Source organism: Narcine bancroftii, chromosome 3 (assembly GCF_036971445.1).
Source record: "Narcine bancroftii isolate sNarBan1 chromosome 3, sNarBan1.hap1, whole genome shotgun sequence".
In the NCBI taxonomy this organism is placed as follows: domain Eukaryota; kingdom Metazoa; phylum Chordata; class Chondrichthyes; order Torpediniformes; family Narcinidae; genus Narcine; species Narcine bancroftii.
This window is the reverse complement of record NC_091471.1, coordinates 39,888,025-39,900,180: the sequence shown is the minus strand read 5'-3', so window position 1 is coordinate 39,900,180 and position 12,156 is coordinate 39,888,025. Positions and strand designations below refer to the sequence as shown.

The window sequence follows — 12,156 nt, the reverse complement described above, 5'->3', positions numbered from 1 at the left end:
TATACAGCAGATCACGTGTCTCTCTTGTCATTTGTATTTATCCACCCACCTTGTCAGAGATTTCTCGTAGAGTCTGCAGTTCTTACTTTGGACCCATCAGCATCATACCAGAAAAATCCAACTTTAATTCTGAGGAACCACCCAAGAAGCTTAGATCAGTGCAATAGGGATGTCATTTAGGGAAGACCATTGATCCTCCTGCATGAGAGGTATTAGGGAGAATTTCTCTTGTTCCTGTGGACTTTTAATATTTCTATGGATGTCCATGGGAAGTGCGTCTGGCTGCAGAACTTCAATGAATGTGTTAAGGAATGTGTTAGGTGAACTCTGTATCATCTGAGAGTCAGTGAAGGTCATAGACTGTAGCTATAATGATATGATCACACATAGGGTAAAAAAGTGTAAATATGTCTGCCGGGTTACCACTCGGAATAGTAAAGGAAAAAGTGCATATAATTCAGATTTCCCATATCTTTTCCCTTCAGTAACAAGTATACAGGTTAGGATATTGCTGGGGAGATGACCTATCAGCGGGTAATATCAAAGTGCCAGATTATTGGCACCACAACTCAGTGGAGAAGAGTGGTACTAGTTAAGAAATCTCATGGTCACGAGCACAGACAGATTTTTCTGAGGCTGCAAGTGACATTTCAGGGAAGCATGTTGCCTCCCTGGTGCATTTTAATGCAATACTAAGGGCTGGTGCAGGAGGGAAGGGTTCCGATATTTAGATAATTGGCCTCTCTACACCTGAACTGGAGGGGGAACCAATATCTTGGCAGGTAGATTCACCAGTGCTTCTGAGGAGGTTTAAACTCATGCCAGGGGGTGGGATCCTGAGCAGCAGAACAGCAAGTGAAGGAATTGAGGGTACGCTAGATGCTAATGGCAAGCAAGCTTGAAAGGAAGGAGAGCAAGGGCCAGGTGAATAGTTGCAGTGTAACAGATAGGCTGGTATGTTTATTTTAATCAAGGATTATTGTGGGTAAGGCAGATGAACTTAAAGCCAGGTTCAGTACTTGGAATTATGATGTGGCCTATACGGAGGTATAACTATGAGGGACAGCATTAGCTGTTCAATGTTCCTGACTTTCATTGTCTGAGATGGGATAGAGAAGGGGATAAAAGAGGTGAATGTGAGGCATTGCTGATCAGGGAGAGTGTCACAGCTGAACTCAAATTGGACTTATTGGTGGGCTCAACTACTGGGGCAGTGTGGGTAGAGATCAGAAATAAGAAAGGTTGAGTCACTAGTTGGGCTTCATTGTAGCCACTGGGAGGTGGAAGGACAGATATGTTGTCAGATTACAAAATGTTGCAAAAGCAACGGGGTTGTCGCAATGGGAGACTTCAATTTCCCCACTATCGACTGGGAAATCCTGAGTGCCTGAGGTTTAGAATGGTCAGAATTTAACTTCATCCAAGAGATTTTTTTGAAGAGGTTAGTGTAATGCCTTTAGAGCACCATTGATCGGGATTTGAAACCCACACTGTCTGTAAGGGGTTGGTATGTTCTCCCTGTGTCTGCGTGGGTTTTCCCTAGGGGCTCCGGTTTCCTTCCACCATTCAAAACTACAAGGTTAATTGGATGTAAATTTGCTTGGCACAGACTTAGGGGTTGAAATAGTCTGTTACGGTGCGATATGTCTAAATTTAAAAAAAAATGTAGACAGCCCAATCCAGATGGGCCCATACTAGACATTGTATTGGCAAATGAACCCGGCCAGGTGATCGGAGTTTCAGTGGGGGGATATTTTGGGAATAGTGATCTAGTTATGACACATCAAGATAGTTATGAGCGCAAGGATAAGCCTTGGCTTTGTTGAAAAGCACTAAATTGGGGAAATGATTAGACAGGAACTCATTGGAAGCAGCTTTTGCGTAAGGCAAGTCCACAATTGATATATGGGAGTTGTTTAGATCCAAATAATTAGAGTCCAGAACTGTAATGTTCCAATGCAAAGGAAGGAGAAGGATGGCAGGGTACGAGACCTTGGAAAATGAGAAAAGTCATGAACTTAGTCAAAAAGAAAAAGGAGGCATTTATCAGGTCCAGGAAGCTATAATTAGGTAAGACTCTGAAGGGTTATAAATGTTGTAGGAAAGAGCTCAAGTAGGGCATTAGGAAAGCCAAAGGGGGCTATGGAATGTCCTTGGTGAGCAATTTTCAGTTATTTTATGCTTGGATTAAAAACAAGTGGATGACTATAGAGAGGATAAGACCACTTGATGACAAAGGAGGGAATTTGTGCTAAGAGTTGAGGGAAGTGGGTAAAGTGCTAAATGTATATTTTGCTGTAAGGAAACACTCAGACAGTTACAAGGACCATAATATTGGAGAATATTTATGTGTTGGGGCATTTTGAGATCAATAAAGAGTTGGTGTTTGGTCTTTTGAGGAGCATTTAGATGAACAAGTCCCCTGGACATTTTGGGATATACCCTTAGTTATTGAATGAGGCAAGTAGAGATTGCTGGTGCCTTGACTAAGATGTTTCCATCCTCACCAGTGATTGGAGAGTGGATAATGTTGGACCTTTGTTCAAGAGTAGAAAAAAATATAGACTATTAAGCCTCACATCACTAATAGAGAAACTATCAAAAAGGATATGTGGCTAATGTCCCTTTGTGAGGGACAGGTCATGTCTTACCAATTTGATTTGAATTTTTTGAGGGGGTGACCAAGATAGTTGATGGGTAGGGCAGTGAATGTTGTCGACATGGTCTTTAGTGAGATATGTCAAGGTCATTCATGGTAGGGTGATTCAGAAGGTGCAGATACATACAATCTTTGAGTTGATAGTTTGTACGTTGTGTTAAAAAGAGGGTGGGTGGGTTAGTAAGTTTGCCGATGATACAAAGATTGGTGGAGTTGTGGATCAGTTACAGATAAGAGCAGTGAAATTACAAATGGGGTTTAATCCAGACAAGTGTGAGGTGTTGTATTTTGGGAGGTGAAATGTTATGGAAATGTATAGACTTAATGGGAGGGCTTTTTTTTTTAAACCTTTTTCAATCTTTTTATTAATCATATGATAAGTAAACAATACACGAGGACAATAGGAGTACATAATCAAGAAAGGGAAAAATCATTATATGACATCATATGATATAACATATTGTATTACACCACAATTAACAAATATGTTCTTATCTCTTCAAATTGAAATCTTCAAAAAAAAGAAAAATTTTATTATATAAAACCCCAAAAATAACAACAGAAAAAAGACTGGGCAGCCTATCCTCAGAATTTATTATTAAAAATTAATCGTCTGGTCTTCACAAACAAAGAGAAAATAAAATAAAATTAAATATAGTACAGAAGAGAAAATAATTATATTACTAAGTCGTGTGGAAAGGTTGCCAAATCTCTTAAAATTTAACAGAAGTATCAAATGTACGACTCCTAACTTTCTCTAAACTGAAACATAACATAATTTGAGAGAACTGTTTGAGTCAAAGTAGGTGGATTAGCATCTTTCCATTTAAATAAAATAACTATTTTAGCCAACAATGTAGAAAAGGCAACAACCTGATTTGTGGAAGTGGGAACTCCTCCCACTTCTGAAACTATAATTCCAAAAAGAGCAGTGAATGGGTTAGGTTGCAAGCCAATGTCCAGTGTAGGTGACAAAATCTTAAAAATATCTATACCTCCAATACCTCCCCAACATAGGCAAGACCAAAACATACGAGTTAGAGAAGCTACTTCTATTTTGATAGGGCTCTTAAAGTATTGATATACTTGATATCTGGGGTCAAGGTCTTTGGCTCGTTGAAAGTGGCTAAGCAAGTAGATAGGATGGTAAAGATGTATGTTATGCTTGGCTTGACTGAACAGGGCATTGAGTACAAAAGTAAGGGGGTCATGTTGAAATTTATAAAACTTTGATTAGACTGCATTTGGAATTCTGTGTGTAATTCTAGTTGCCACTTTTCAGGAAAGATATGGAGGCTTTGGAAAGGGTACAAAAGAAATTTACCAGGATTTTGCCTGGTTTACCGAGTATGAGTTATGGAGAGAGATGTGGTTGTTTTCACTTCAGGATGCTGAGGGGCAATCTGATAGAGATATACAAGATCACGAGAGGCAATGTTGAGATAGACAATCAGAATCTCTTTCCAACGCTAGAGGATGTGCATTGAAGGTGAGGGGGAGGAAGTTTAAGCAAGAAGTGCAGGGCAAATATTTTGCACAGAGAATTATAAGTTCCTGGAATAGGATGCCTGGAAGTGTGGTGGAGGCAGATACAATTAGAGAATTTAAGAGGCTTTGGGGCAGACACCTGAATATGAAAGAAAGGAAGAGCATATCTGTTAAGTACAAGCAGCAGAATTTTAGTTTGATTACGACATCCTGTTCAGCTCCAAACACTACAGCACAGAGACCCTTCAGTCTACAATCTAGAAGTAAGAAGAAAACTGAGAAATTTTTCTGCTTATGAGGAGTAGAGTTTTTGTGATTGTAAAGGTCAGCATTTAGGTTGGAGGTGCCCAGGAATAGGGTGCACAAGTTGGAGGCGTAAAATAGTTGAAGTGCCCGGCACAACCAAATAGCCCATTTAGACTGAGGCTGTCAGAGTTGCCAGGGAGGCAAGGAAATGGGCTGTAGATTTTGAAACCTTTGACAGGAGCTAAATTGGATGAATTTCATCTTGCCATGTGAAATTGGACAGGGTTCTACTTATCCACTGTTTGATACCAGAACAATGATCGTTTTGCATTGCAGTTTTTTTTGTGCAATTGAAGGTGAGGTGAACTCTAGCCTGATTTCCCTCATTCTAACATCTGCAAATGTGTGTTTAATAACAATTACTCACATTAAATCCCCCATCGACCCAGATGACTCCTGGTTAAATCTCCTCTCACTCTCAAATATCTTCTCTCCTGGCTGCTTGCTTCTCTTTGTATTTAAATATTCTAGAATGGGCTGCCATATCTTCACTTGTCAAGCCCCAGTACGCTAATATTGTCTCCCAAAACTATTGCATGTCTTTTCACCTTCTTACCTAAATGATGCTCAAAATCGCATCTGTTAGGTGCAAAATATTATTTGACCACTGTGCTGTGAACTGTTTTGCAGAATTGAAGGAGCTGCATAAATTTATTGCTGATATTGCATGTTACTGTAGGGTCAGAACTCAAAGGCATGTGACCAATGTATCGTAACTATTCCTTCTAACAACAGGCTAATTACAATGGATGATTCGTCATTACTTTTAATTCCTGTCATCTATTTTTAATATTACTCCAAAATGTACTAAATGAAGCATCAAAAGAGGTGTCCTAAGAACAATTAATAAAGATTAAAATCTTGAATAGCACAACACAGCAATGGGCTACATGTCTATGCAAATCACACCAAAACTCAGCTGCTTCCATTTAATAAATATCCCTCCCCCCTTGTATATTTGCATGTCCATCTAGAAGCCTCTTAAATTATTTTTACCTCCCTCTCCTTGAATGCTGCCTAGTGTTATGGTATATTTCTAAGACTTTTGTTTTTGTTTCAGAATTTCAACATGTGTAGTTTTTTTTTAATGATACATTTTGTGTTGCACCCAGTTTAAAAAAAGCTGTCAGCTTGACAATGACTACATTTTTTTTCTGTGGGATAGCAATGGGCTTCATGTAGGCTTGTCACTGTTTTGGTATTGTGCTTCTGGGCTGCACTAATTGATGTTCCTGAGGCCTTGTTAAGTCTATTTTTTTCTTGAACCATTTGCTGTTTTCTGATTTGCTGCAGCCTCTCACACATCCTATCAATTCTAAGGCAAGCCAGTTGCCTTTTTTGCGTAATCCAGACATCCTTGTTGGTGAGAATGACCTGACTGCTCTCAGTTATCTTCACGAACCTGCTGTGCTCCACAATTTGAGGGTCCGCTTCCTTGAGTCCAACGCCATATACACGTACTGTGGTAAGTACAAAAATTACTACCAGAATTAGATGGTCTGGTAGGGAGGGCATCCTGTTGGTAAAAATCTGCTGATGCACCACAGAGGGGGACACATGGAATGTTTGGTGATGTATGAAATAAGCTAGCTCAGTCAAGGGGAGACAGAGGAGAGGGATCAAAACAAATGATTTCTATTCAATTAATTCAGTCATTTTGGCTAATAATCAGTTTAGCTATTGGTTACAATAACAGCCGTGTGGCAACTCGTGCAGTGTTAATGACCTGGGTTCGAATCTCACACTCTCTGTAAGGAGTTTGTGCCTGTGTGGGTTTTTTTCCTGGGTGCTAGGGTTTCCTCCCACCCTTACCTTGGGTGTAATTGGGTGGCATGGGCTCATGGGCCTGTAAAGGCAGTAGTTACTGTGCTATACGGCTAATTTAAATGTCTCTGCATATTTAATGTTTCAAAATCTCCCTCAGTAGTTTACAAATGCAGGGTTCTGATCAAATTTGACACTAAGCCACATCAGTGGATATTGGGGATAGATGACCAAATGCATAGTCAAATAAGTAGGTTTTGTTGAGCTTCCTAAAAGAGGAAAGGGGGGTGGAGTGATACCAAGGTTTAGAAAAACTTGTAGACTCGACAACTAAAGGCATGGTCATTAATAGCAGAGGGATTTCACTGTGGACAGTCTCGGGGCTGGATTTAGAGTGCAATTATTTTGGGAAGTTATGGTGGAGGCATTTTGAAAACTTGAGATCAAGACAATGTTGCTTAATGGAGAGCCAGTGTATGTAAGCATGGTGGTGGCTATGAGAGTTGCTGTGTTAGGATACTGGTAATAGGATAATGCAAGAATTCATGTATATTGAAGGTGTCATGATAGGGGCCAGTTAGAAATGAAAATAATGGAATGTAGATGAGGTTTCAGCAATAAAACTGCCAAGGCAGAACAATATTGTTGATAATGGATTTGGAAATATGCAGTCTGACTGATGATGTGGTTATGTGAATTGAGTCATCTTTGGACCAAATATGATGCCAACAAGGTTGTAGATGGTCTGGTTTAAACCACTGCTGAGGAGAATTTGAGGGGCAGAATTTATATGAGATACAAAACCAATGAGATCAGGCTTTCAAGTGTTCTTTCTGGGCAGCTAGTTATAACAACAGGGGCTGAATAGTGTTGGCAGTTGGATGCTCACTAGTAGAGTTCAAAATCAGTGTTCTCGTTCTTTGTGGTGTCAGGAGGGTATCTGGGATGGATCTCCTGCGGGGGGGGGGGGGGGGGGTGCAAGGTTTGAAGAATTGAAAATTAAAAATAGAAGTTTCAAAGCAGAGGATAAACCATTTGTGTATGACTCTCTAGCTATGAATGAATTGTAAGAATGGAACCCAGATAGTTGAAACCTGTTGATTCTTTTGAAGGAGGTTGTTGTGATTGACTGTCAAACAAAAAGTGGGTTGGTTGACGAGGAAAAAGGAGCTGGGTTTTTGTCACCATCAAAGATGATATTTTGGCGTCGGGACCATTCAGCAGCGGCAAAGTATTTACCTCCGTGCTCATTTTAAAAGAAAGGACATTGATAATGGGGCAGGAGTTGTTTTGAAGTTGTCTTTGCAGTTCTTTACATGTGTGAGACAATGCTTTTGCACATGACAAAGTTCAGAAAGTTAATTTGTGTTTTAATATAATTTGTAAGACACTGCAGTGAACTTGGCAATTGAAATCACAATTGAATTGATATTCTAATCAATTTAAGGAATTTATAATATTCTTCAATTAAATAAAAAGTACAATATTAAAGAGAGGGGATAATTCTGTGGCTGTGGGCTGTGGGCTGTGGGCTGTGGGCTGTGGGCTGTGGGCTGTGGGCTGTGGGCTGTGGGCTGTGGGCTGTGGGCTGTGGCTGTGGGCTGTGGCTGCCCCATGTCTCTTTAAAATTTCCTATCCATCTACCTGTCAAGATGTCTTTTAAATTTGTGTACCTGCTTCTACCCCTTCCACTGGCAGATCAATCCATATCTGCATTGCTCACTATGTGGATGGTAAAAAAAAGTTGCTGCTCACCTTAAAGATGTACCCTCTGGTGGAATCAATACTCGAGGGAAAAAATTGATGATTAATCTTACTGATTTGTCATTATGAGATTGCATTCCTTGATGATGTCAATCTTGACCTCCTACATTTCAGGGAGACAAGTTGAAGCCTCCAATCCTGGTAACATCCAGCAAGATAATGTTCTTGTTTCACCAGAATACAGAAAACAAATGTGAAAATGACTGCATTTATTTTTGCCTTGTGTCACAAACATTTTTTTTTAGGTATCGTCTTGGTTGCTATTAATCCTTATGAACAACTGCCAATTTATGGAGACGATGTCATTCATGCCTATAGTGGCCAGAACATGGGGGACATGGACCCCCATATCTTTGCAGTGGCTGAAGAAGCATACAAACAAATGGCCAGGTGAGTGAAATTAAGAGAAGCTGCTGTAATGTATCTAAACTGAGGGCATTCTTAGAAATTAAAGAAATGGAATAAAGTTGTATTTTAACATGCTTTGGGGAATTTTAGTATAATTCGCAAGGTCAAAGTATATTGCTAATCCCTTGTGCTTTTGAGTAAGTGATTAACTGCGTCCTTGAATCATTTCTTCTGCTAAAGGTGCTCGCTGAGTTGGATAGGGAGTTTCCTGCAACTAATGAGGGAATGGCAATAGAAATACTGTCTGGCCTGCAGGAAAAATAATATCAGGGTTGTATGTGATATCATGCATGTACTTTGACAATAAGTTTGAATGTTGTTATCTAAATTGGACAGAGATGTGAGAATAATAGATTTATATTCCTCATTTTCTATTGACATAGGAGACTATTCAGCACCTTTGAGCTGGCCCTGGCTCTCGTAGGAATCCCATCACTTCCACTTCCTCTCTGATTTTCCTGAAACCTGTTTGTTAATACTTGCCCACCAACTGCCCCTGAAGTTCCTGCCATCCACCTGTACTAGGTCAATTAACTAATGAAGCGATAGGATTAAATGGTCAAAGTGTATTAAGTATTTAGGTATTAAAGTGAGAAAAAATATAAATCAATTAATAGATTTGAATTATTTATCATTATTATCAGTAATAAATGAGGATTTGAATAAATGGAAGGATTTACTGTTAATATTGGTAATTGTATAAAAATGAATATATTTCCTAGATGACAATATTTTTTTCAGAATATATCAAATAATATTTTTAAGGATTTAAACGTGGTGAGGACATTTTTATGGAAGGGAAAGATGACACATGTTTCAATGCATAAATTAACTTGGAAATATGAATTAGGTGGTATGCAGTAACCAAATTTTGAGAATTATTATAAAGCAGCTCAACTGAAAGTTATTAATAGAATGTTTGATTTAGATAGTTCAGTTACATGGTTAGATATTGAATTGAATAGAATTTGAGAGCATTTTATTTATAAGTGGATGAGTAAAACTGTTAATAATTGTAAATCTCTGGTTTTGTTTCATTTGATAAGTATATGGGAGAAGGTTACTAAAATTGTAGGAATATTAGGTGGATTATCTTGATATACTCCTTTGTTGCAAATTAAGAGTTTGCCTTTCACCTTCTTAAAAATTGGAACCAGAAAGGAATAAGAATAAATGAGAATAAATAAGGTGAGTCGCTTTTATATCATTTGATAGGTTGAAGGAGAAATACCAAATTCCTAATAATACTTTTTTTTTGTTATTATCAACTTAATTCAATGTTGTATGATTGTTTGGGGAGACATTTGGAATTACCTAAAGAATCATTATTTGAGGTATTAATTCAAGATGGAGGAAAGAAAGGATTTATTTCAGAAATGTATAAATTATTACAACGGAAAATGCCTAAAGTGGATTGGCATAAATCATGACTTAAATGGGAGGAAAATTTGGGGATTCAGTTTGATATAGATTAATGGAGGAAGATTAATAAAGATGCTATGACAAAGTTAGTTAGCATTAGGTATAGGTTGGTAACATAACTTTATACATCAATTTATCTAACTCCTGAACATTTGAAACAATATAAATTGAGTGCTTCAGATTTGTATTTTCGATGCAATGAGCAGAAGGGTACATTTTTGCATTCAGTTTAGGCATGTGATAAGATTAAAGGTTTTTGGAATAAATTAAGAGACTGTGCAAGAAATGTTGAAAATACATTTTTCTCTAGACCCAAAGAAGGTTTTCAAGGATTGCAGAGGGATTTGGGCTGCTTAGAAAAGTGGGCTGAAAAATGGCAGATGGAATTTAATGCTGATAAGTGTGAGGTGCTTCATTTTGGTAAGAAGAATCAGAACAGGACATATGTAGTAAATGGGAGAGCATTGATGAATACAGAAGAGCAGAAGGATTTAGGAGTAACGGTACATCGTTCCCTGAAGGTAGAAACTCGTGTGAATAGGGTGGTGAAGAAGGCTTTTAGTATGCTGGCCTTTATCAATCATTGCATGGAATATAGGAGTTGGGAAGTGATGTTGAGATTGTATAAGGCATTGGTGCGGCCTAATTTAGAGATCTGTGTGCAGTTCTGGTTGCCTCATTATAGGAAGGATATAAACAGAGTGGAAAGAGTGCAGAGAAGATTTACCAGAATGTTACCTGGGTTTAAGCATCTAGAGTACAGGGAGAGATTGGGCAGATTAGGTCTTTATTCTTTGGAGCGTAGAAGGTTGAGAGGGGATTTGATAGAGGTATTTAAGATTATGAAAAGGATCGACAGAGTGGATGCGGATAGACTATTTCCGTTAAGAGTAGGAGAGATTGAAACAAGAGGACATAAGTTAAGAGTTAAGGGGCAGAGGTTTAGAGGTAACATGAGGGGGAACTTCTTTACTCAGAGAGTGGTAGCGGTGTGGAATGAGCTTCCGGGAGAAATAGTGGCGGCAGAGTCAATTTTATTATTTAAGAAAAAGCTGGACAGGTATATTGATGAGAAAAAGATGGAGGGTTATGGTCATTGTGCAGGTAAGGACTAGAGAGGAGTGTTTGGTTCGGTGCGGACTAGAAGGGCCTAATGGCCTGTTTCCGTGCTGTAATTGTTGTTATGTTATGTTGTATGTTAATTGGGAACCTTACTGAAATGGCTTTATTACATAAATTAGATACATTTCAAATGGTATTTTTGAGATTGGCTTTAGCTGTAGCAAGGAGATGTATAGATGTTTCATGAAAAGATCAGATGGAGCTTAGTTTACAAATATGGCATTCATAAATGAGGTCATGCATACCAATGGAGAAGGTAACTTATAGTTTAAGAGATCAATATTATAGATTTTAAAAGATTTGGAGCCCATATTTGGATTATTTTAGTTTGAAAATCTGAAACTGGTTGTGTGTGGCTGGATCTCCACATTGTATATACTAAATGAATGATTGGAAGTTGTTCTCCTCATCTCTTTCCTTTTTCATTTTTTTGTGGGGAGTAGGGGGGTAGATTTAGATTAAGGGGAGGGGTAGAGGGGGGTCGTGTGGTTAGATTCGTAGGTTTTTACAAGCTGTAATTGTTATGATATGAAGATTAGAGAAAGCAGCAGGCTGTTTGATGGTCAATGCTGAATACCCTGGTGCAGCTACTGCAGCTTTCTCTTTCTATCCTTTCTTGTAAAGGTTTCAGACCTAATTATAAATGATGTTTGAAATTGTCCTTGGTTATAAATGCTTCTAATGCTTCACACAGATTTGCTGCAAATTACCAATTTCTAGAGACAAAAAGTTAACAGCTTGCATTGTTTGAGATGTATATCCATTAAGGATTACTGTAGTTTTACAGATGGAGCTCAGAAAGCTTAAATTTAAAGTGCAGCTTATCTAATAGAAGTACATAGTGAATTCATTTGAGATACTGGCTTAAAACGATTCTCTATAATGAGCTGATACTCTGATTTGTCTGGAGGCTTCGTTTTGCAATAAAATTGACATAAATCTCTATTTTATTGGAGGCAGAAAGGAAACGGCTGAAAGCGAGAGGATTTGGGAGATGGCCTTGCGTTTTGAAAAGAATGATAACGTTATAGAATCAGATAAATCTTACGGGTTGTGTTCAGTGATGGCTTGAAATTTTCCACACAGCTGAACATGTGGTTTCTGCTGAGAAATCTTAATGATTGAAAAACTGGAGTAGATTTCGATACCCTTTAAATATATAAATGTATCCAACGTCGGCAGTCTCCATTTTTTTTAACTCTTCTTTTGCTTTTGCTCAAGAA

At 38.3% G+C, this 12,156-nt stretch overlaps 1 protein-coding gene across 2 annotated transcripts in view; it reads left to right on the top strand.

Moving 5' to 3' along the window:
* The window catches only part of myo5b (myosin VB), a 264,470-nt gene that overhangs the window by 69,584 nt on the left and 182,730 nt on the right, over positions 1 to 12,156 (top strand). For both annotated transcript variants that reach the window (XM_069923885.1, XM_069923884.1), the window contains exons 3-4: positions 5,747 to 5,918; positions 8,227 to 8,371. In XM_069923885.1, the coding sequence (XP_069779986.1) occupies positions 5,747 to 5,918; positions 8,227 to 8,371 (317 nt within the window). The remainder of the gene's footprint in view (positions 1 to 5,746; positions 5,919 to 8,226; positions 8,372 to 12,156) is intronic.